Below are 25,640 nucleotides of genomic sequence, written 5' to 3' on the forward strand. Positions count from 1 at the left end.
TGTTGTTGTCCCACACCCGTTCCTGAAGCCTGTTTGATTGAGCGGGATTCGTTTTTAGCTATCAGACCAAATAGGCAGTTCTTCCAGAAGTAATGAGTCGTCGTGCTACGCATCTACGTCCAAAAGTGCTATCAGCCTGTAACTCGCTGGAGACGTTCTCTCTCCACCTTTAAAAATCGGAGTAATTACTGAACCTTGCCAGCTTGACGAAATTTGACGTTCTTTCTCCACTTATTCAAACTGGTTTTTTTAGTCTTCCGCTCCAGAAGTCTAGGTCTGATTTAAAAATGATTGGGGGAAGTTAAAAATGATTGGGGAAATTTAAAAATGATTGGGGGGAATTTATTCATTTTTAACATGGCCCTTCAGCCTGTTTAATTTACTTAGCAGACACACACCGCTCATTAAGGCAGCTTTAGAACACATTTTAAAGTGCTTTCTTCCTATGTTCACTGTTTTATGTATGTACTGATAAGAGGCAAAAATACTTAATTTTGGTGATATTATTCATTTTTGTACCGGTCAAGATATGAAAACTGCTTTTATCGACAGCAGTCTGCTTGTGCTCAAAAAAGATTTCTTTTCTTTTACAGTCACAAATGGCCAGTGGCTGTGAGGGCAAACGGACATCTTTTGCTGAATTCAGAAAAGGTATTTTTTTATTTTGCTGCTGTTTTCTCTTGTCTTTATTTTTGGGAGGATGTTAGTTCTGACTTTAAGCAGAGTTTGAACACCGATTCTAACAATACCTTGCGATTATTAAGCCTCCCACCTAACTGTGCCAACCATAACGTAAAAACTGTGTGACCTATGAATTAGGACACTTACTTTGGAAATCAAATTAGTAGTCTTCAGCCGCCTACGCGAGGCATGTGGGCTAAAAGTGTAATCTTGCAGCAAGGAGCCCAGGAGATTCATCCACCCTCGTGCACATTTCCCTGCACTTGGCACCCTTCTGGCTTTACAGATTGCCTCACAGTGATGTTAGGGTAGAATGCTATGCCTCCGTGTTATTCCCTACTGTTGTGCCCTCTATCTCTTAGGTGTACTGAAATGCTTCAAGCTTGGTGCTTATTTCCTCAGTGGTATGAAGACACAAGGGATGGAGGCTCAAATAAAAGATAGTCGTGACCTGATGTAATATGAGTAGATTAGAAATTGGAGGGCAAAATCTGAATGCAATTTAGCAGAAGAAACATTGGAGCCTATGGCCCACTAAAAATCAGAGGGAATTTTAAAGCTTTTGATAAGTACCTAATTCTGTCTTACACATGAAGCTCTGCAGAGCAGAAGTAGCAGGAATTGGCCAATATAGTTTCTAGTTATTTTAAGAAGTAATGATGAAGAGGGTTGCTGTTAAGAAGTAATGATGAAGAGGGTTGCTGTAATTGGTGCAAATTATCTGAAGGGTCAAAGCTTATGTCAAAGGAAACAGATTGTATTTTGAAGAAATGTAGCAACACAGAGAAAGTAGTTTTTGTAGCAAGAAGTTAGTTTTGGTTTAGAGGTAATACGTATATGTTGAAGAAATGAAAAATACATCAATAGGGTTGACATTTAGAAATTTTTGTTAAAGCTTTCTTTTTATGAACTGTTCTTACAATGGCAAGCTAGTCGTTACTTTTCACTACCCTGCAACCTAGAATTAACCATCATTTTCTTTAACTCATAATTTTCATCTTCTGTCATATACTTCCCCTCCAATAGATATTTTCACTGCTGTTTCTTATCCTAGGTTAAAAGCAAAGAGGAGCAGGAGGAGGGTAACGTGCAGGGAAAGAGTTATAGGGTATATAGAAAGTCCTGCCCTATAAAGCAAAGCAATAACTAGCTAAACCTCTAGTCTACAATCCCACATTATTTTCCACTTGAGCTTAGTACACCGAGCTACTATCACCAGACGCCCAACAATAAATCCCAAATTAACAAAAAGCAATAGATGTTTTTTCTATGGTAGAAGACACCTCATTTCTGAAACTTTCATATCAGGCAAGGTTCAGGTCTGCAAGCTTTATTAAAGCCAAGTTCACTTTTGTGGGCCTCTGTACATGTTCTTAATACCTCAGCTAGAAAGGTTTAGGCCGTCACATATTTTCGTCTTTCTGTAGCTTACAATTTTGGGGGATCTTCTTTGTATTGTGAAGAAGTCCCTCTGTCCTTTTGACAAATTGTTCCCTTAAGCCATTCCCTGAGCTTGTATTTGTGAAGTTCTCAAACTGGATTGGAGACAGGGGATACATTAATCAGTAAAGGAAAAGGAACAATGATATCAAGGTATATTCTTGTTTGAAGAGGTTAAGTGTTGTCTTCATGCGGTCATGAATTGCCCTCCTGTGGCAGAGATGTGCTGCACCTCCGTTAGCGCTAAATGTCTTGTGGGGCCACAGGGAAGTGCGATGCCTGCTATTTCGATTTAGCAGATCATTTACCTCACTAAGCAGGTTCACAGTATTCTTTCATCTCCTCCTCGGTAGACAGAGTCTAGCACTCTGTAGATGGAAACTCTGATAGCGAAGTATCTATTTTGGGTCTGATATGCTCGATTCACCAACCCTGAAGTAGTATAATTGGAGGAAGAAACTAATGCTATGCTCCGTTTATATTAGGTGTTTATAATTTATTTTTGAATTTGAAAAATACTTCTTGAAAAGACGACCTACACACCAGGTTTAATAAATAAAATTGGATATTAATGAACTAATGGGGTGCGCTCTTTCCAAAACCAGCTATCTGCTGGTTTTATGATTTGTTCTATATAGTAAGGTTTTACTGTTTTTGTGTCTTTTAGATGTCAAAATCTACTGGCAACTTCCTTACCCTGAGTCAAGCAATAGAAAAGTTTTCTGCTGATGGTAAGCAACTCTGTGTACTATCTCTGCTTTCAAGGTAATGATGGAATAGTTTGGAAGTTTGTTGTGGACAAGTGCAGAAAGTGGAGTAAGAGAGCTCTGACACACATGCCTATTGTTTACTCTTTCAGAAAAGTTGTGGTTTAAAACTAAAGAGGTATCTATTAACAACTTTAAATTTAGTGTTCTGATTAGGGAATAAAATGGGGGAGTGGGAATCGCCACTGTAATATGCAATGGGGACCGATGGGAACCGTTCTAATGATCTTCTACTGAGTTATCATCTAAAACTTTATCAAGGCACTAGCAGGGCATGTGCCATGCACAATGTTAATTAATTGATTAATAACAAACTTTTAAATTCAGGGATCAGGAGCAAAAGCTCAGAATAATATAGTTTTGATATTTTATACTTGTTAGCGAGTAACTGACATGTCTGAAAACGTAATACAAAGTCAAATTGGACTCGAGTACCATTGAGATTCAGAAGGTTTGCGATGGATACCCACAGGAGTGTGGGTTTCATAAAGTGGAGCCGAACCATCACCCACTAACCTAGGTGGCACGCTTTTTCATCAGGTTTGCCTCACATCTGTCTGGCATTTTTAGAGGGATGAATGGGGTCCAGAGTGTTTAGGAAGTTCTTGAATTAGACGTGTGTATCTGCTTCTAGTAGCATTGGGATCCAACATAAGTGGTTATAAATCACTATAGATCAAAGCGATATTTATTGTCGGATTCTCTGGGGATAACGCAGCATTCTTTATTGTTGGTAGCCTTCACCCATCCTAGTAAGATAATACTACCAAAATAGGCTTGTCCTTTTTTGAGGGGGTTCTTTGAGAGTGACTACCCTATTGAGGTGAGTCAGAATCACTCAATATGTACCATTTGTCTAGTATTGTGCCCTGAATAAAAATACATTTCTTTGAGTTTACCTTGAGGTAATATTATCACCTGGATCCCTCTCTTTATTCTGTAGACCCTTATAAGGAACTCCTTCAAAAGAGGTGCAGCCTGTCCTCGTAGTGTGGGGTAAGGCTACCAATGATGAAGCATGCCACAGTAAGTGGGTGAGGTTTCCTTACCTAGAAACAGTGGTCTGTACTGGTAATCTTTCTAAGGATTGCCGTTAGTAATTAACATACTGTTTGTTTTATAATGTGTTTTAAAATGCCCTGATTTGTAGCACCCTAGATCCATAGTTTTAGTAGCTTAGGCGAAGGGGCAAGCACTGCATATGTTGCTGGGGTAATGTCATGTTACTGGTGGTAATACCCATAATGCAGTAGCTACTTTAGTCTGGTTCAGTGTATATTTGTGGATGTGGACTAATAAGCCCCAGATATTTAGTCCCGATTTGAATTATGGGGGCGGGGGGCTGCCACTTCTTTCCATCGGTATTGAGGATGTTTCAATCTTTTGGCACAATTCTTTTGACTTGATTCAAGTTGGCAGAGATGGTAGTGATGCAGGTCAGTTTCTTATTCTGGGGTTTCTGGTAGGTCTCAAGGAAAGCATCGCAACAGTTGTTGTGTGCTCTTGTCTTTGCTTTCTTTATTATTCTGTTGAGTAATTATGCGTTGTCAATTTGTAACACAAACCAGAGACTTTATCGTACCCAGATATCTTAAAACAGTTACTTGTGATTTCTAAGAACTGTCTGAAGGGCATCTTCTCCCTCAAAGCTCGTGGGTGGTGACTCAATTCTCAGCAACCTGTTCCTATATTTGGGCTTACAGTAGACTTTTGTTTCAAAACCACAATTTTTGCAATGCTTTTTTAATTCCAGAAATGCTAAATCAGCATGACTTAGGATATGTGTGAAACTAAGAAAGGAATCTTTCTCATTAATTCATTTGAGGAAGTCCAGGGCCGAATTTTTAGATACTGTTCAGATTATTAGAATGTAATCAATGTACCAACTAACCCTGGGCGTAGTGCCTCTACGCGTATTTCCACAGAGTTTAAAAAAAAACTCAGTGGAAATACGCTCCCTCCCCCCCTCCCCAAAATCTTTAACAATGTTAAAGAAGCCACTTACCTGTTATCTGCCGCCTCCCCTGCCTGGCCGCTCTCCGTCCTGCTCCTCGCGTCCCGCTCTGTAATTAAAAAACACTACGTTGTACGTCTGACGCGTGTGCTTCTTTAACTTTTTTTTTTTTTTCTTTAACATTTTTAAAGACTTTGGGAGGGGGGGAGCGGCTAACTCCGATCCGCCACGGAGGTGGAGATTTTTGCCTACTCTGCGTTTGCCGCGGAGTAGGTAAATCTCCGCATACTCCACTGGCGGAGCAGAGTTACCCGCCCAAGGTTAGTAACAACAACATATCTTAATGTGTTTTTTCTGGGGATTATCATTACACTAAATGAAATTCTCCTCAAACCTGTGGACTTTCAAACTTGCTGCACTAGGAGCAAAGTTACTCCCTGTGGAAGTGCCCTGTTTCTGATGGTCTACTGTGCCTTCATACTCTAAGTTGTCCGTAAGGGCCATTCTAGCATTCTATCGTGATGTGTCTCGGAATTATGTAATACCCATTGTTATTTGACATGATGGAGTAGAACCTATTAAGTCTGTTCCTGCAGAGTGCTGTGGTAGAGAGCTTCAGTATTGAGGCTAATCAGGATATCAATACTCTGGTTAATGGTTAAGTTCCATAAGACTATGAGGACATTTTACTCTAAGTCGGGACAAAGAAACCAGTCTCAGAACCTAGAGAGTCATCCCAAGATCAAACCTATCTCAGACACTCTAGGTCAGCTACGAGATGGTTTTCATTGTTCGTGAATTTTAGGTGGTGTAGAAGTGTGGTACGCAGTGATTTTTTTGCTAAAAAGTAATCTGATTCCTGCTTGTTGATCCGGCCTGAGTTTTCTGCTTTTCTAGTATGTTTTTAATGGTTCAGATAAGTCCAATCCAATCCAAAAAGCTTTATTTGACGTGTTAGGTCATAAAAGGACATACAAAATACATCCAAAACAATGCCTTAAAACATCAGATAAAATATAATACACTCCAGAATGGATGGATAAATGGGCTCACCATAAAAATACTATGTACGTTATAAAAACTCGATAAAAATTCATGGAATAAAACGCTGTATTTTTATAAAAATGATGCAATTTGCAAATTACAGGGCATAGTTGATTTATGACTGGCATTTAGTTCCACATACTGTCCATTACAGCGGCTATTTATGGTACATATAAACACTATCTTTTTAGGTCTCGGCTGGAGATAGCAGCGCGCATGCGCTGCTCTCGGCATCCGAGAGCTTCTTGGAAGTAATACCGATTCCGAAGCTCTCGGAGGCGGAGTTGAAACCCCGCCCATCTTTTTAATTGGCTAGCGTCAGCTTCCATGCAAAACGCTGGCTTTTGATTGTAAAGGAGGCTTCTTAGTCCCTCCTTGTTGTCTCCTTGTCTCCTTTTGGCCACGCCCACCAAGATTTGATCTTTTACCAGCGGCGTGACGCACTCTTTTGTTAGTTCCTACGCATTTTTTTCTTCTCAATTTGGCTTTGGCAAAGTCAGCCGCGTGTTTACTTTCGCATTGGGAAGCGACTGCCTTTGCCAAAGCTGAGAGCTTGTTTTTCTCTCTCTCCACTGACACGCCACCTTTCACTCTGTCTCATCCGTCTCCGTGTTTCCCCCCACCCCTTTTTCACGAACTGCCCCTCCTGTCTTTCACTATTTCCTCTGCTTCTCGGTTTATAAATATCTCTACACACCTCACCGTTACCTCTCGCTGTCTTCCCCTCTGAGTCCTTCTCGTCCCTACATCTTCCAACCGCCCTCTGTTTCTGTCTCTCCACCCCACCCCGTTCTCTTCTCTCCCTCTTCCCTCCCTCGCCCTCTCTTACACAGTCACTGCATGCCCGTGTGTCTCGCTCTGTTCCTGCCATCCCTCTTCTCTCAACACAAACCGAAAGTGCCTCCCAGCAGAGCACATGGGCTTCCCAGCACTTTAAGGCAATGATGGCGTTTTGAAAGTAGCAAGAACGTGTTTCGCAGGCACCCCGTCCCCACGAAAAAAACACCCAGAAAAGCAGCGTTAATCTGCATTTCGCAAACGACACCGCCAGAATTCACGGCCCAGCGGTAACCACACGCAGACATTACGGCTAATTTCCGAGATGAAATATCAATTGTTCTTTACATTAAAGTAGGTGAAACTGGGGACCAGAGGTGTCTTACTTCTTATTACTGGTCTTAATGTCTTCCATTTTATATTGTTCTGTCCAAAATGGGATGTAGATCACAAATGGCATTACAATTTGTGAATCTGAGACCGCAATATTTAATAGCAAGCAGGGCTCTGCGGGACGCACGTTCTATTTTGCGTCTGTCACCAGGACACAGCTTCTATTTGACTTGTTGCAAGCTTGTGAGCACTTGGCTGTTTTTACAGTCAGTGACCGGGATCAGGTATAGTTAAATTATAAAGGTTGCCCCAGTACCAGGGCATTTGCCTTTGAACAGATTTGTTTTGCACCAAAATGTGCTCAGAGCGGTGATGCAATACGTTCATTTCTATTACTTTTTTTTTGCGTGGCCAGAGAGTGAACCCGAAGTACTTACCAAAAACACCCACAAATGGGCTCGTCAAACCACAAAAGAGTCCTATTCTGCAGGTTTTCGGACTATCCGAAATGAGTATGCTTGGAGGAAAAAAGTAACTATATGGTGAACTTCAACTGGAGAATTCGTCATAGTTTTGCTCACTTTGAAATACCGTCTGGGTTTCACTACTCGGCGGTTAAGGGCCAGCGCTAATAAAAAACGTGAGCAGTGAAAGCAGGGGAGGGGGGTAGATACTATCGGTGCAGCAGGGGCATTGGCACCAGGGACCAGAGCCCTGTTAACCCTAACAACTTTGTATTTTGCTACACCAACAGCAGTAAAAGGGGCCTTTTCTGTATTTGTACAAGGGCCCATGGTTACCTTGCTAGCTACCGAGGGAAAATGTAACTTGAGAACACGTGTAGGGTGTTTGGTCAAAATTAAAACGTGCTCACCTTTTAATCCCCCAAACTGCACAAGGTAAAGTTAGTTCTACTTTAGGTTTCTGACCTTATTGTTCTTTACATTAAAGTAGGTGAAACCGCCAGCAAAGCCGGTTTCAGTGTTAGACAAAGGCTTTTTTTGGAATTCTTTCTGGACACTTTTACGGTCTAATTACATCGACCAGAAATATCAAATCTTTAGTTAAGCCTTTGAAGATGTATGTTGCTCTGTAATTGCGAAAAACTCAAAGTATTTTTAATCCGGCAACTGCTTTTTCAGCTCGTTAAATGATTATAAAAGAAAAACAGACCGAGTTAGCCTTTGAGGGCACGTAAAGGTTCAGTCAATTGTATTCCCAAAAGCGTAGTTCATGAAAGTGGTTAAAAGTGGAGAAAAAAAAGCAGAAGGGGATGCAGCCCCAGACGTAAAAAGTGAGGAAAGCAGCCCCAAAAAATATAAACACTCCATCGCAAATCTTGATCTTATTGCTGCTAGGAGAAGCCAGCTTATTCATCCAAGTACAACTTGTTAATATTATCTGCATCCCACCCAGCTCCCCAGGTTTTGAGGAACGACAGTAGGCAACCAATCAGAAGCGCTTTGGATCACGGCCCCACTTACAGGCAGCCAATTGCTCACAGCCCTCTGATCCCAACGCTGTTCATGAAAGGGAGCTGTGGAGCCATTATACGGCTGGCGGGTCCCTGGCTCCACCCACTATGGCAACTTCACAATACAAGTTCTGTGTTGCTGATCCACCTTGTTGCAGCCATAGAACGCTTTAAGTGACACAGGCACAGTGGTACAGCTCCATCATCAAGTGAAGCTGGAAAGAGTGTTACCTCACACCTGCATCCGAGTGCGCTGTTGACCACACAACGGAAATTACCGGGCGCGAGGTGTCTTTTATTTTGTTTTGAGTCTGCGAAACAGCGGCGCAGCTGATCGCGAGCAGTCTCTTCCTGCCACTGTTCCGTAGCCAAGTCGGTGTGTTTTTCTCAACCACATAAGTAGAACAAGCATTAAACATGCAATAGATCTCGCCTTTAATTAAGTTAAAGCCATTTGCTTTGCTGTACAATACCATTAGCAAAGCAAATGGCTTTAACTTAATAAAAGGCGAGACCTATTGCATTTTCAATGCTTGTTTAACCTTGTGCTCAGTGAAGGGAACACTATCTTATTGCCAACGCCAACCCGAGGTATTTTGCCATTGCTATGACAATCGTTGTTGTTGTATCAGTTAGGATTCTCTCGGCTTTACTAGACCTTCTTGTTCCTAAAAGCTTACAAATTGGTATCAGCCAGATACGGCGTGGGGCAACGTATCCAGCGCAAGCAAACAATAGGTGGGCCACTCAGTGGCGTAACTATAATTGAGGGGGCCCCCTGCAAGGTATGTGGAGGGGCCGCCTCCGGACTCTTATCAGGAGCTCTCCGGCCGAAGTGCAGTGCTGAGGGGCCCCCCCTCCGCACTGCGGGGGATGCGGGGACCTGTGTTATGCCCTTGGGGCCACTGTTTCTTTACTATACAGGCATAGAGGACACAGACAGTCACTGGGATTAGCCCATCTAGTAGTAAAAAATCTTAGTGGCACTGTCCCACCCTAAACTGAAAATAAAGTTTTCGGTCATAGGGCTTTGTAATAAAATCCCAGTATGGTTCCAATCTGGGGGTCAGTTTGCATTCCAGGAACAACCCTGTTAAAGAGGACAACCCACTACTTCTCAGTATATTGTTCTGGACCATTTCCGAATACTTGGCTTTCAATATCTTTTTTGAGGGAAAGCTAGAATTTGATGGGTCCACCCACAGTGTGTTTAAGCCAATGCTTGATAGAGTAGCTCTAAGCTCCCTTAGCCATTTTATTCGGTGTGATGTATCTGCCTTTTTTATGTCTAAAAATCCAGCCGCATATACTGCAAGCTCAGGCGTAGTCCAAAGTCAATGCCAATACAAAAGAGGACGCAGTTTAGCTGTGTCTGCGATTGATTTCCTCCCAAGATCATACAATAATGGACGTATTGGGGTACTCTGCGGTAAGCTAGTCATTTTCCTAAAGATCTCGAGTGCCGGGCTGATTGACTTGGAAAACGAAGTGTTAAGGTCCTTGTGCAACACCCCCGCCAGTTGCTGGTGTTTTAGGGATGCTAGGTTAATCTGGTGAGCCCAATTTAAACCCTCCTGAATGTTTACCCCTAGGTATGTAAACTCCTTAACTTGCTCTAGCAGGAGATTGTTCATTTTAATACCCCCCTTGAAAACCCTGTGTGGGTTAAAGACCATAAGTTTTGTTTTCGACACATTAACCTCCAAGCCACGCCTCGAGCAGAACTCCTCAAAAATTGTTAGAGCTCTCTGGAGGCCACTCGGCATCTTGGAAATGATTAATGTGTCATCTGCGAACATCCGTGTGGGGACTTTTTCGCCTTCTAGTATCGGGGCATCCGTAGGGATGGATCTCATACAGTTCACTATGCCATTGATATATAAGGAAAATAGTGTCGGTGCCATCACACATTCTTGGCACACTCCCTTTTTCTACAGGGAAAGAATCAGTAACTTCGCCCTGCATGCCCCATCGAATCTTAGCATTGTTGTCCTCATGCAACCTAATGAGTGTCAATAGTTCAGATGGTATCCCCATTTCTAGTAATGTCCCCCATAGTTTGGCTCGTGGTACAAGGTCAAACGCTGACTTAAGGTCAACAAAAGCAGCATACAGGCTGCCCTTACCCAAAATCACTGTTTTCCAATAAAGCAAGATAAACCGAAACACTTGGTCTATGGTGCTAGTGAAAGCCCGAAACCCCGATTGCAATGGCGATACAATGTTAAACTCATCAATCTATTCTTGGACTTTGTTGAGCACTAACCTCCCCATTACCTTTTGGGCCTGTAGTTCTCTGGGCACGATTTGTCCCCATTCTTAAAAACCGGTATAATTTCAGCTCCTTTCCAGGAGTCGGGGACTGGCGCACCCTGGGCAATGGCATTTGTCAGTAATCAAATGTACAGGCACCATCTTTCCTTATCATGGAGGAAATGCATCCCCAGAAATTCCATCCGGGCCCGGTGCCTTTTCAGCCAATATAGATTTTAGTGCCACCTCAGCCTCTGCCTTGCTAAAGGCCACATCCTGGTAAAACTGTTGAACAATATCACCCTCTACTTCATCTTCATTCGAGGCATATTGGGGTTTAAAGTAATTCACCCACTCCGACTGTGAAATGTGATTTTGGGGCTGTCGGTCCTGCCCACCTCTATCCCATTTATGTACGTTCCAAAACTGTTTAGGGTTTCTCCTAGCACATGCCTCCCTAAGTTCCTACCATCGTCTGTCATCCAAGTCTTTCTTTGCCTTTATTTAGGTGCCCCTGTAGATAGTCCTGGCTGCTCGTACAGTTGTTGGGTCGCCTACTTTAATAGCCTCCACTAAAGCTACTCGTGCCTTTTTGCACTCTTTGTTGTACCAGTTGTGTGGTTTTAGGTCTACAATCTTTTTAGTTCTGCCCTTTTTAATAAAATATGTGCGCAGGTGGGCAAAACATTTTGTTGTGAATGCAGGTGGGTTGCTCTAAGGTAATTGGATTTGCTACACTAACCTGAAGCTCACCCATGGCACAATCCATATCCTTTTCAATGCTATCTAATACTTCAGGTAACTCAATTATCTTAACCCATTTAAGATGCCTCATGTTGTTAGATGGGACAACATCACTGGTGGAGTATATATTTAGTGATTGGGTGGGATCCTTGTTAGTTCCAAGGTCACACACAAGGGGTTGTGATCACTTTCTAGTCTACCTCTAACCCTCATATCCTTAGGGGCATGCCAAAATGTCAAACTAATTAATACATAGTCTATCCTACTAACACTGTATCCATTGTCAAAAGTGTTAGACCCCTCTTTATCTGAGGGTGTGCGACCATTAGCTGCCCGCAATCCCTTCTCCTCACAAATGGAATTAATTTGGATAACCGCGTCAGACCACCTTTTTATGGGGTCAAGCTCCAGTTTTGGGATGCCCCACTTAATATCTTCCTCTTCTGATAAATTGCCCTCTTCGTTTATAAGTGGCTCGAACGTCGAATTGAAGTCCCCCGCGACTAGGATGTTTGGGGCTTCCTGGCTTGTGTCAAGAAGATCGTCAAGAGCCGCCAAAACTTGCGACTTCTTTCCTTTAGTGCCTCTCACTTAGACATTGTATATGTCTACGCTCCAATATATACCCCTAGCCAATCTAACAGCCTGGATATCATGACTATATGTTAGGAGCACCTGTACGTCTAGTCCTAGATCCTGCCACACCCAGATTGTCAAGCTCCCTGCTGCCCCTTTTACATCTTTAATGGCCGGAATATAAAAGTTTCAATAACCTACACAAAAGAGGGGAACATCTGCTCCAGTTTCTTGAAAAAGACAGATGTCGAATCCCTCAATAAAAGCATTCCACTCTGGAGAACGCATTTTCATACTCATCCTGCAATATTCCAGGACAACAGGGTTTCCTTTGTAGGGATTGTGTAAGGAGGCAATTGTCCACTTAAAATAGTGGAAGGTGGACTACCCTCCCCCAGTGCTATATCAATCTTGGCTAGATAAGCAAGGAGTAGCCTCTGGGATTTGGTCTAACCCTGAAAATGAGTACTTAGAGCTCGGTGGACTGCCCCTAAGCTATTAGATGTTCCTACTGTTTTGGGGGCGATTTTTCCCTTAGTCAATCATTGTTTTCCAAGGTAGAACTTCCCTGCATACTAAATAGTCTTTGGCTAGGAGAGTGGGCATTCCTGCGACTCCGGGGGGAGGACATCTAAACTGAATGGCTGTCCTGGCAGACTCGTACGAAACTCTAAAGCAAAGAGATTTTCTTCTAAGTCTGCCCCAGTCATAGTGAGCTCGATACAATCCTGATGGTGAGCAGGTGAGGTGAACCTAGGAGCTTTTGCTATGTCTTCCCTTATCACTGATCGGCATCCCCTAACATGCCGAATCCAATGAATAACTTTATTTGTAAGGGAGTCCGCATTTTCTGAACTTTTGCTTACATCAAGCTTAGGTACGTTCACCATGAAGATTCTATGAGTACTAGGTAAGTTAATAGGATGATGTTCTTGTTGCCTAGGTAGTAGACCAACCTGTTACTGATTAGCTTGTGGTACGGTATTTCTGTTGGGCTATGTCTGAACCCTCATAAGAGCTGCTTTATAGGAATTATTGAATGTTGCTTGCAGTGGAGTATAAAGTGTGCTTGGGCTTTGATCGTGGAGACCTCGTTTTATCTGTCCTAGTCTTTCCCAGAGAAGATAGTACCGTGTCGGCAGTAGCATTTTTGACTAGGGGGGCAGTGACCGATGTGGCCATAGAAGTTACCTGAATGGCAAAAGTAGCACCATGTGAGCACACAGGGCAGCTACTCTTCATTATATTCCCTCTTTGTAGTGGAACAGATGTTAGTAGTTTAAACATCAATGTTAGTTCCTCTATCTGACTTCTCATCGACCCCACTTCCTGTCTTAGCAGGATAACTTGTTGTGTCATGTCCTGGTGCTCCATATTAGCACCCACCCCTACGTCCTTACTCTGGTTAATTGAAGTCTGTGTTGTCTGTACAACCTGTAGCCTTCCTTCTCCTCTTGTTTCATTATCGGGTCTGTCTAACAGTGGCAGAAATCTATTAGTGCAAACGATCGTAGGGACGATATGCTCAGCGTTAGACTTTGGCTTAGGCATAGTCGGGCTAGTAGCTGTATAGGATGCTCCCATATTTTCCCTTTCCCCATCTTCGTTGTTAATGGGCAATTTTTTATTATGTGTTTAATGAAACATTGCAGGGATGGTAGGATTAGATTGTTGGGTCAAACTGGGGGAGTTGTAATGCAGGTGGGTTGTGTAGTAGGCGAGGACTCTAGGATTCCCTCGCACTCACTAATCAATGTATCAATGCGATCTAGTACACAATTACTACCTGCGTGCAATTGAAGCTTCCTAGCCTTTTTCCCCCTATTGCCAAGGCTTGTTCCGTTGCCTCCAGCCTCACCCCATTCTCGCTTCCTTCAGGTATCTTTCTTTTTCCCATAATTACAGATTGTAGGTTGTGCGACCTAAACCCTTCTATCAAATAATTCTCCCAGCATATATGCTAGGACCCGGCTTAGTCTCAATGTGGGGTTGTCTTACCGACACTATATGGGAAGCAGCAGCCAAAGTGAAAAAGTAATACACAGTATTCAATAAGTCCGACTTATTTCAAGCAGGCAGTCTATCCATAGTATTACCGTTCAGTAAGGGTCAAAGGGTGTAAACAGTACCTTGAGATTTTTTCTCTGGACTCTGGAAGGACCCAACAACAACTCCACAACCGGGCCACAAATGAAAGAGGTGGCCCTGCCCTGCCTCTTCCTGTCAATGACTGGCAAGGACGGGCCCGCCCTTGGCCCGGGCTGTGCCCGGGCGACACCCGCGTCCCGCACCGCGGGGAGTGAGGCAGCGCTTTAAGCACGATGCTTGCGCCTCCCCCTTGGCGGCGGCGGAAGAATGTCATTTGGACCCTGGGACTTGTGGTCCCACCAGGGTGAGTGCGGGCATGTAATGGTGCGGGCAGCGGCGGAAAACAGTTCTCCCTGGGACTATGGTCCCTCCGACGATGTCTCCTGTGCCCCCAGTGTCAGTTCCAACACAAAAAGCTCTACAGCAGCATCCTGCGCCGCTGGGAGTGAGGCAGCGCTTTAAGCGCGATGCTGGCGCCTCCCCCTCGTTGGCGGCAGCGGGAGAAGATGTCAGTTGCACCCTGGGACTTGTGGTCCCACGGGGGTGAATGCGGGCTTGCAAGGATGCGGGCAGAGGCGGAAAACAGTTCTCCCTGGGACTACGGTCCCTCCGACGATGTCTCCTGTGCCCCCAGTGTCAGTTCCAACACAAAAAGCTCCACAGCAGCGTCTGAACAGTCTGTCTGTGGGTCCACTTCAAGGATGACATAATTTGTATTCTGAAGCAAGCGTCTTAGACAGTTAATGTAATAGATCTCTCTTCTGAGTATCAAGATGGCCCCCTTTTGTTGGCAGGTTTAATTACTACATTGAGTTTATTTCGTAGTGAATCAAGTAATTCTTTTTCTGCTTTTGAAAAGTTTTGACGGGTATGTCTCTCATTCGTCAGTGTAGTCTCATTCGCTGAGGTTACTACTTGTTCCAAAGCTAGACTTTCTGTTGGAAGCGAATGTGTAGGTGGTTAGAAGGTGGATTTGCTTTTATGCCCAGTATTGACAGGTGGGGTGTCAAGTTCCTCCTTATTATCAAAAAGACTTTGGGGTGTACTTTGCTGAAACATTCCGCTAACTCACACCAGGGGCTGAACATATCTATTTGTAGGGTTGGTACAAAGCCAAATCCTTTGTTGAGGGCATTCTTTTTTTGTAGAACAGCAAGTGGAATGGAGCTCAAATTGACTCCTGTTAGTTGCGCCTCCTTCCCCTTGCTCCTCTACTCATCTGGTTTCTTCTATCCACTGTTTTCTGGGGTTGTCATTTTGTTTACCCGTCCATTGTTCCTCCGCCTTAAAAAAATAAATAAATGAAAGGCGCTCTAATCCTAGGGAAAGGGAACCACGGGTGGAAGGGTTGGAACCCATATGGTACAGATGTAGTGATGGTGGTAGGCCTCGAGTATCCTCTTCGCTACTGCTCCAGTTGTCAAGAGTTCAATGACCAGTTCTGTTGTGTTTGCTCTCCTATGTGAGCCTTTTCTGAGGAATGTAGTCTGTTTTGGCGGTTCTGTGTAATTTTCCCGAGTGACATATGGAAAGATTGCTTTCTGATAACGTTTCTGTATGTCCTCTTACAGTTTAAATGTTGTCCGTCTTAAAAGGACCTTATGCTGAGTAATTTGTGTATTGATTTTGTCAATTCTCTTCTTATGGACCAACATCTGGACCTGGTCTTAACGTTATTCTCATTAGTCTGAATTCTGATTAGCATAACATCTGATATCCTTTTTGCAGTGTTTCAATTTAAGACAAGCAATCTCTTGTACACTTCCAGGCAACGTGCGACCATTACTTCCTGAAAAGCATGTCGTCTAAGAAAACATGCCTGCAGGTGTCTAATATCACCGATCTGCGTTACTGCTTGGGATTTGTGATCCTTAGTTCTGCTTTGGAGAAGGGGTTGATCTTTGGGTATTCAGTCTGTTAAGCAATACTGTCAAATGTTTACTGAAGCCGGTTTCTCCTGCTCCAGTTCATCCAGCATGAATGCCGTCTTTCTACATTTGAAACTACATCGCCTATCTGTATGGCTTGGTACTTTTTTCAGTGCATTACTTTTCTTTTCTGACTTTTCTTGGCAAGATAAACTCATACACATTTAACACCTCTTCTATTAGTCTCCCTATTTTCTTGGACACTTTGATTTTTGAGTAATTGAGACATGCTGTGCTTTTTTTTAAACAGTATTGAACCAAGGGGTCTACTGGAAGCAAGGATGTAAACATGTCTCCTCAAAAATATCTCTACTAAGGCATACATTTAAAACATTGCAAAAAGTGTACTAAATCCTGTAAAGTTCACTACACATGTTGTAGCTGATATTACTCTGTGACAGTGATTACGAGGATATGTGCAAATGCTTTTAAAGTATCTTCGTGCCATTAAAAAATGTAAGACTGCTTCTGAGGTAATTGCCTAAGCTACTTATATCCGGTCCACCCTCCATTGTTCTTGGGTACACTGTGTTCTACATCCTATTGATTGATAGACGAACAGTCTCGGGCGCAAAAATGTTTATCATGGGAAGGTAGCAGAAAATCTGTTGGAGGAAATGTGAGCTGGTTGTATACACAGTTTTGCATGTTAGCTTTTAATATACATGACTTATTGCATTTTCCATATTTTTCATGCTCATGTGACACAAAATGAGTGGGTATATGCATTAGACATGGATCCAGTGTCCTCTGTACCCGCTTGACAAGCCACATCCTTTTGTGATGCACTGAGATACTGGAATTGCAGAGTAATGAAACTTACTAATGCTGCATCTATGATTACTGAAAGGGTGCACCATAACTGCAAACATTAGTGTTTTATCTTGCACACATCACCTCTTAAGGGTAAGTTTTCTCTGGAGTGAGGCCTACAGGCTCACTCATTTTTAAAGGTCTGCTGCTGCGTGCTTAACTCACCCTTGACCTACATTAGTTTGGTATGTGGTGATGCGCAACACATGATTGGTATATCTGTGATAGGTGTATGTGTTTCTGGGAAGGTTGAAATACAGGGAAAATGCAAAACTGAGCAGTGCGTTGGTGGTGAGCGCATGTGCTTGGTGTAAGTGGGCCTGTGGGTGGTACAGTACATGGAGGATTTAGTGCTAGTCAGTGCATACATGATAAATTCATGTGCTTGATGTATGTGTGCCTATGAGTGATACAGTACATGAAGTATGCAGTGCTGTGAAGTGAGTTTAGGTTGTATACATGCACTGGGTGTATGTGTGCCTGTGGATGGCACAATAAATGAGGGGCCCTAGGTTCTATTTTGGAAGACCTAGGACTGTAAGGTGAAACATGGAGAGGAGGTAGAGAAATCTCCCCAGACAGATTTGTGTGTTTCTATGTTCCTGTGAGCTGGGTGGATCACATACTGGAGAGAGGAGATCCAGGCTCCCCCTGTACACTTCAAAAGGTGCTCTTTGATTCAGTGAGAGGTCACTGGGGCTCTGTGCTAAACATTTGATACACATCACTGTGGCTGACATCTGGGTGTGAACTGTAGTCACTCCCATGGTCCCATTGTGGGGCTATCATCTTTAGAGCTCCCGTGGTGTCAGACTTCTTTGAAGAGGATGGAGAGAGCAGAGGAGTGGACACTTCAAAAGAAGCAAACCCCCATGTTTGGGTGTTTGAAAACAGACTATAAGAAGGGAAACTTGAAGCCCCAAAAATGGCCATCTGCCAAGCATACAAATGGGCTGTGTGAGGAGGGGTAGTTCTGCAAGACTTCTGCCTGTGACCAAGTCTGGGAGGCCAAGGCCTGCTTGTCTCCCTGCAAGGTGAGGGGACATCGCCCAGGGAATCCAGGCTATCTGCCCTGGAGCCTAGAGCACCACCACCTGCCTGCTTGCCAAGACTAGTGTGCCTTGTGAGGAAGAGGAATGCAAAAACAGTTGATGGACAGAATGCAGAACAATGTCATACATTCACCCCAGTACAGAGATCTGGGCCTAAATCCATCGTTTGCCCAGACGTGGGTCATGGGCTCACTGTGCCACTGGAATCAAGCTATCCTGGCTGAAGAGGGGTGACACCCTGAAACCGGTCCTAGGATGCTTGTTTCCGGTCCAGGGAGGACCTGGCTTGGCAGTTCGGGCTGGACTGTTCCCATGAGGCACAGGGTCAAGACTGATTTACATATGGCCAGGTCTAAACTGGGGTGGCATGGTGAGCAAAAGAATGATGGATTTAACCCAGATCTCTTGACTGGGGGTGAATGTTTTGATTTATTCTGCATTCTTTCCATCAATTGTGTGTCTTTTGCTGTGAGGAAGAGGAGCATGCGAGGTACCGTGGGGAACCCTGTGAGGAGATGGCTTCTGCACCGATCGGGTCATTGCCTATGTGTAGAATTCAGTCAGTGACCTTCGTATGCCAGAGGAGCGTCTCTGTGAATCGAGCAGTGTGCATTGCTGCTCTGAGCGGGCCATAGCCCGTGCTTAGTTGGAAAGTGGCGACCCAGTGTATCTGGAGGGGCCACCGTAAGAAGACTGCAATGCAATAAGGGTCGTAGCTTTTGGGTGGTTGTGGGCTGCTGCCCCGTATACCTTGAGGGGCTGTCGCTTAGCACTTAGCTGTCCCAATTGCGCTGGAGCCTATGTACCGTGAGGATAGGGTGACCCCCCCCCCCCCCCCCCCCCCCGCCCTCCCCTCCCCCATACCAGGACCAGCAAGTTGTGTGACCTGGTCAGAGTAGTCACTGAGAGAAGTGAGGCTGCTGTGGACCCTGCACACCTGCCTGAGATTTAGGATTCACACCAGGAGCTTCCTATCTTCACACACACAATAAACACACACACACACACACACACCGAAGGGAGGAACTAGAGACTTGCCCTGCAAAGCGGAGCTGTCGAGAATCTCTGGTCGCTGCAGATGCACGAACGCAAATGAAGACTCCCTGACCACTGAGTGCAACCTGCTTAGGGTTGTGTGCAGTACACTCACCTGAATCACCTGCTGCTGCTCCAGCGCTTATGGAAGAGGCAATTTCAGGAAGTTCGGTCACTCTGAGCCTGCAAGGTGCTGGTAAGACTGATTTAGGTCCAGTCGACCCCGGAGGAACTTGCTGTTAATTAGCTTTGTAGTGTTGGAACACTATTGACTTTAAGAAATGAGCCACGGTGGACTCTTGCAAGACTGATTACTAGCGGGGTTTGCCTTTAATGTTATCTCTAGTGAATGGGGAATAGCCACTACCGCTAGAAGCATGGAGGATGAGAGACCCGGGAAACCACCTAACTAAACACTAGAGCGCTGACCTCAGGTTGTTTGTGAATGTCTTATTTTTCCTTTATGTTAGCAGTAGAAATAAATTACTTATCTTTTTCATAAAAGTGAGTATTTGGCTGGATAATAATTTATTGCTGCTACTTTGTGCATTTTGAGTTGTGAGCTGGTGTTCACTCCCCTGTATTCACACCTTCAGCACACCTCAAGTAAGCCTTGGACTGTTCGACCAAGTTACTACTGAAAGTCGAGTACCGAAGGGGTACTGGGCCCAGTTGCTGAGAATCCATAGTAGGTTGGACATCAGTTGTAAAAGGCCTCAACCTCCACGGTTGGGCCCAGTAACCCCTGCTTGCCCCGTGGTCCTCTGAAAGGGGTGCGGACAAAAGTCAAAGACAAGCATAAAGTCAACGAGTGATAGGAGAGGCAGCAGGGTTGTGGAGGTTTAGTGTATTATGGTGTACTTAACTTTAAAGAGGCAAGTTTTCAACTTTTTCATGAATTGGAGCAGCATCGGGGCGGTCCTGAAGGATTTAGGGATGTTTTTCCAGATCCTGGTGCATAGATGGGCAAGGTCTTCTAGTTTATTTTGTATTTTTTACACTTCTTAGCCAGCAGTCGAACCACCAGAGGTGTTGAGCTTGTCTGCAAGATAAGCGGGGGTGCTGATCTTGGTCATTTTGTACATCATGCTGCTGGAGACGTGCTGCGGCATGTATGATGCCTTTGAGGTGTTCCAGCGTGGGTTCTGGGAGGCCATGCAACAGGGCGTTACCAACATCCATTTGATACGCAGCAAGTATTTGTTATCAGGTAGGGTACTCCATGGGGAGCTCCTCAAAAAAGTGTTCTCCCACTCATCCCTACTGAGTTTTATTGGTGGCATAGATATTGGGGCAAAAGGAGGTTTACTTCCAAATGTACCCACTCAAATGCCAAATTCTTGTCTTACTGGAAAGAAGCCTGGTGAACCTCACCAAATGCCTAGACCACATCTAGCATTGGATGAAAGTGTGCTCCGTTTGTTTGAATGTGATTGGGATTTAAATCCTGCAAAACGGAAGGCAGATCTCCTTAAGTTAAAGCCAGAAATACAGAAATGTCCAAAAAATACTACATTGAGGATGGAACACAACCCCCTGTTCTTCAGAAGACTGTTCAGATTAGATTTTATCGGTGTATCAACAAGGAGGATACTGACTGAGGATTGCTGCGCAGGAATCTAATTTTGCAGTTGGATGGATTCATGTAGTGTTCCCACAAGAACCAATATAAGGTTTAGGCCTCCAAAGTGGTTGCTAAGGTGACAGGCAGACCCTATAAGTCTTCTTTGTATAGGACTATAATAGCTTGATAAAATACATATTTTCCAGGGATCTTTGTTATTTAAAGAAATATGGCCAGATATTCCTTGGATGCGAACCTTTTACTTCCTCTGCTTTCACATTGTTCACCTATAGGATTTTCTGACATTCTTCCCATCGATCTCTTTAGCTTTTCTGATCCATGGTTCCAAACATTAGGTTTTGATTTGATCGAAGCTACAGTGACAGATGCTTTGCATGGCTGCTATCCCTGTAGAGGAACAGGGTTGTTTTGGTGCTGTTCTTTTGTTGCCATGTCAACGTATTTGCTAATCTTCTCTCTTCAAAATCTTTCTTTGCTCCTTTTCCAGGTATGCGCTTAGCCCTGGCTGATGCTGGTGACACAGTGGAAGATGCTAACTTTGTCGAAGCCATGGCTGATGCTGGCATTTTGCGTTTATACACTTGGGTGGAGTGGGTGAAGGAGATGTTGGCGAACTGGGACAGCCTGAGAAGTGGCTCTGCTAATACGTTTAATGATCGTGTCTTTGCCAGGTATATCTCAGTGTGCTTCTGAGTATACTTCCATCAGTTATTGACACACCAAATACTGCTATTGCTACCAGGCTCCCACCTGCACTGAACTTCCATTGTGGTGATAAAGGGGTCATCTATCAATAAACGCATTCTATTTCCCAGTCTGCAGCAGTCACCAATAATGTGGTACCAGAATGTGCATTTGTGTGATAAACTGTCATTTGATTTTGAGACCTATTGTGAGTTAATTCACTCGATTCCTTTGCTTTGACTAGCACTGATAAATTGTGCATCTTCCAGTGTATCATGACCTTAAACATGTACCCCTCCCAGCCTTTGCTCCTGTTTATTCACATGATCTAGATAAAGCGCACTTTTGATGTACCTGAACCAGATGATTTTTCTGCTTTTAGTGTGCATTCCCTTGATTGACCTTCCTGCCTTTTACATACTTAATATGTACATTCTGTTCATAATATCTTGGAACACTGCCACCTAGTCGTGAAGAACTCTGTTCCCAATGATCCAATCCTTTACATCTCAGCAGCCTTAGTCTATTTGAGGTAGCATCCTGCAGTGTGGCGATTATGGAGTACTTGCAGAAAGAGGCATGTAGGATTTAGACTACGAAGAGGCAGTGGTGGGCTAAACCTGGACTGCCACTGAGGCTTGCACATGCGCCCTTTTCCTTGTTTATTTTGGAACCACGTAGGGGGTGAAGCATAGTACAAGGACTATTGAAATTGTAAGTAAAAGCAGAAATAAATTACCCTATAAATGTTTTTTTCTGTACTGCAGCTGCTAAACTCACTTCAAATGACATGTCAAATTAATTAATTTGAGGAACTCTTAAGCAAATAAAGCGTGCAACAAGGTCATCTGCGAAGCACTTTCAGTCATTGTTGCAAGTCATTTTTACCCAGTACACAGTAAATGCAAAGGCATGATGTGAGAAAAAATAGCGAACTATCAAAACTGTACTATATAAAACCATATTGCTATCAAGGTGGAGTGATGTACGTCCTTTAAAAGTCTCAGCTTGAAGCGGTCACTAGTATTTTGTAATACTATAAAAGGAAGGAAACCATATGTACACAAATTAAAATATTGCTTTACACGAGACATACTGAAAAATGCAATCCCAATAGTTTTTTTACAATTAAACATTTGAATGGCACAGGCTTGTTGCTTACTTGAGACCTCCTTGTGCCTGGCCTGGATTCTCGTCATACTATGGTCCAGGCTTCAAAACTCTAATGCCTCTGTGCCCAAATATTAAGTTTGTGTGGTGTATTTGTTGTTATGATGTGATCATCGGAATAGCAGCTTACCCAACCGTAGAATGTATGAACACAGACGTGATTAAGTATAGACTTCTGTCCATTTCTGAGGCGAGGGCAATGGAAGTCCTATACAGAGAGCCATTTTAATGTTTCCTGTCTGGCACAATTGTTCCAGGAAGTCATTTCTTGTGTGGATGATGTGGGATCCTTGCACACGGTTTGTGTATTGTAATGGATCAGTCAAGCTATCTATCCACTCTACGCACAGTCATACTCCTAGCAATCAAGTGGTCTTCACCGCATTTTCTCCTACCCTAGTTGATCTGCATATGCTGAGCAGGCTGGGTGGCCTGCTCAGCACCCGCAGTAAACAGCATGCGCTCTTCCATTACCACCCCATGCTTCGTCCACTTTCATTAGAATGCACTTAGTGTTTCTTTTGTTTTGTTTCTAGTGAGATGAATGCAGGTGTGGTCAAGACTGAACAGAATTATGAGAAGCTGATGTTTAAGGAGGCACTGAAAACTGGATTCTTTGAGTTTCAGGTAGGTGCAGCTTTAGGCGAGGTTGTGGCTAACTGCCACTTGAATTGATCCAAGCTTCATTGTGCAGTCAGAGCAGGACATTATCTTTTTCTGTTTTTATTTTTTTATTGCCCAGTGCCCTGCAGTCATTTTCTGATTTTGTTTTTGGGATAACACTGTCCACATTTGGTTTTTGGCACCTTAGCACGCTCACATTAGGTTCTTCCTCAATGTGCATAGTTAGTGATGTGAAATTATTGGTTTATTTCATTATCTGTGCTCTCGGTATTTGAGATTTGTATTTAATCTTTACTTCTATATGTATGTTTTTGATTTTCCTTTTTTGATGGTCTGTGAATACGTAATTTCAATGTATGGAGAAATCCCATTCTGTGCCATTTAAACTTTAACTGATGATCTGCCCCCTAGCTGTCTTTTAGTCATTTCACTCATCGCACCTGAAATTGGACGCCCCATCAACGCCTCCCTCAGTTCAGGCATCTGCCCAGACGACTGGAAACGGGCGGAAATGGTAAAAAATCTCGGCGAGCACGCAGAGTTCCGCGAACATGCTGAATTGCTTGTTTTGCCTGTTCGCAATGCTTTTTGCCTGTTCGCGAATGCTGTTTGCGTGCTCGGGGGGGGGGGGGGGATATTTTGCAAACACGCATTTTGGAAGCACGAACAGGCAAAAAAATCCGCGAAGCTGCGGATCGCGTAATTTTGGGCAATTCCGCAATCTGCGCAGAACGCAAAATAACCCAAATTACGTGAGCGGAACGGAATTTACCGCCTAGGCCTAGGTAAAACCCCTCCTCAAGAAAGCAACGGCCAACCCAACGGACCTGAAAAACTACCGGCCCATCTCTCTCCTCCCCTTTGTGGCCAAAGTCACAGAGAGACTCGTAAACCCCCAGCTGACCGCTTTCATCGAAGAGAACTCCATCCTGCATGCCTCCCTGTCTGGATTCGTCAGCAACCACAGCACCGAGACTGCTCTCCTTGCCGCCACCGACGACATCTGAATGCTACTGGATCAGGGACACACTGCCGCCCTCATCCTCCTAGACCTGTCCGCAGCCTTCGACACCGTTTCACACCGCACTCTCGCAGCCAGACTTCACGACGCGGGAATACAAGGAGCTGCCCTCGACTTGGATCCAATCCTTCCCCTCCAGCAGAACCCAGAGGATTCGACTTGCTCCCTTCCTCTCCACGGAAATCAACTGCGGAGTACCCCAGGGATCGTCACTCAGCCCCACGCTCTTCAACATCTACATGGCCCCCCTCGCCGCCATCGTCAGACAGCATGGGCTCCGCATCGTATCCTACGCCGACGACACCCAGCTCATCCTCTTACTCACAAAGAACCATGAAGACACCAGACTCTGCTTCCAGGAAGGAATGAAGAACGTGGCACCCTGAAGCTAAACTCAAAAGACCGAGGTCCTCATCCTCGGACCCTGCACCTCTGCCTGGGACAACACCTGGTGGCTCTCCGCCCTCGGGAGCCCACACACCCCTACAGACCATACTCTGAACCTCGGCATCATCCTTGACTCCTCCTTCTCCATGAACCGCCAGATCATCGCCGTCGCTAGTTTCAACTGCCTTCGCATCCTCCGTAAGACCTGCAAATGGATCCCCCCGACTGCAGAAGGACTGTCACCCACGCACTCATAACCAGCAGACTGGACTACGGCAACGCTCTCTATGCCGGAATCAACAAAACTCTTCTACACAAACTCCAAACCATCCAGAACGCTGCAGCCAGACTCGTCCTCGGTACACCGCGCCACAAGCACTTGACCCAACACCTACGAGGCCTCCACTGGCTCCCCGTTGAGAAGAGGGTCACCTTCAAACTCCTCAACCACGCCTACAAATCCCTCAACATCGGACCCAAATACCTCAATGAGAGAGTATCCTTCCACGTACCAAAGAGACCTTCACGGGTGAGTAGGGCGCTTTATAAACCCCTGATTGATTGACTATTGAATAGATGCATAAGCAAAAGCTCAATGTATTCACAGCGTTAGCAAGGAACACACACCGGCAATAATCTTTGTGTAACTGTAGCTCAAGGAAGATGGAGGAACATGCGGTTGAATGAGCAAGTGATTACATTTTGAAGAACTCTCCTTTTGAGGTACAAACCACCCATGATAGTAAATATTTAAAATGCACAAAGACATGATATAATTGGTGAGTCCATGAATTGGGGTTAAGCTGATGACTCCTAGTTTCAGGAAGTGGCTTTTTTCCTTGCACTTCATAACTCATCCCAGTCTAATTTTCTGGACTATAATGTAGTCCCTTTTTCCTTTTGCAAGATTCCCATTACTTCCACGATTGCGTTGTATTCTCAATTTCTAATGTCGCAATTCTGATGAATACATCTTCTCCCTCCTCTTTCGAATTATCCTTCCAGACTTCAGACTGGTCTGGAAATCTTTTCCCCAGTAGAGGCTCTCGAGCACAGACCTGTGACACCATGCAACTCTGAGATTCCATCACTGGACACGATGACATCAAAGTATGTTGGGTGCCTCCTGTAACACTGGTGTCAGTTTCTATTTTTCTGCAACTCATTGATCCGGGTCCAGAGCTCTCCCTGGGTGTCTCCAAGACAAAAT

At 44.3% G+C, this 25,640-nt stretch overlaps 1 protein-coding gene across 3 annotated transcripts in view; it reads left to right on the forward strand.

Moving 5' to 3' along the window:
* LARS1 (leucyl-tRNA synthetase 1) overlaps positions 1–25,640 on the forward strand; it is a 497,298-nt gene that overhangs the window by 322,077 nt on the left and 149,581 nt on the right. For all 3 annotated transcript variants that reach the window (XM_085618114.1, XM_085618113.1, XM_085618116.1), the window contains 4 exons: positions 594–651; positions 2,789–2,852; positions 21,032–21,215; positions 22,935–23,025. In XM_085618114.1, coding sequence (XP_085474240.1) covers positions 594–651; positions 2,789–2,852; positions 21,032–21,215; positions 22,935–23,025 — 397 coding nt within the window. The remainder of the gene's footprint in view (positions 1–593; positions 652–2,788; positions 2,853–21,031; positions 21,216–22,934; positions 23,026–25,640) is intronic.

The sequence above is a fragment of the Triturus cristatus genome, chromosome 7 (assembly GCF_964204655.1).
Source record: "Triturus cristatus chromosome 7, aTriCri1.1, whole genome shotgun sequence".
Taxonomy (NCBI): domain Eukaryota; kingdom Metazoa; phylum Chordata; class Amphibia; order Caudata; family Salamandridae; genus Triturus; species Triturus cristatus.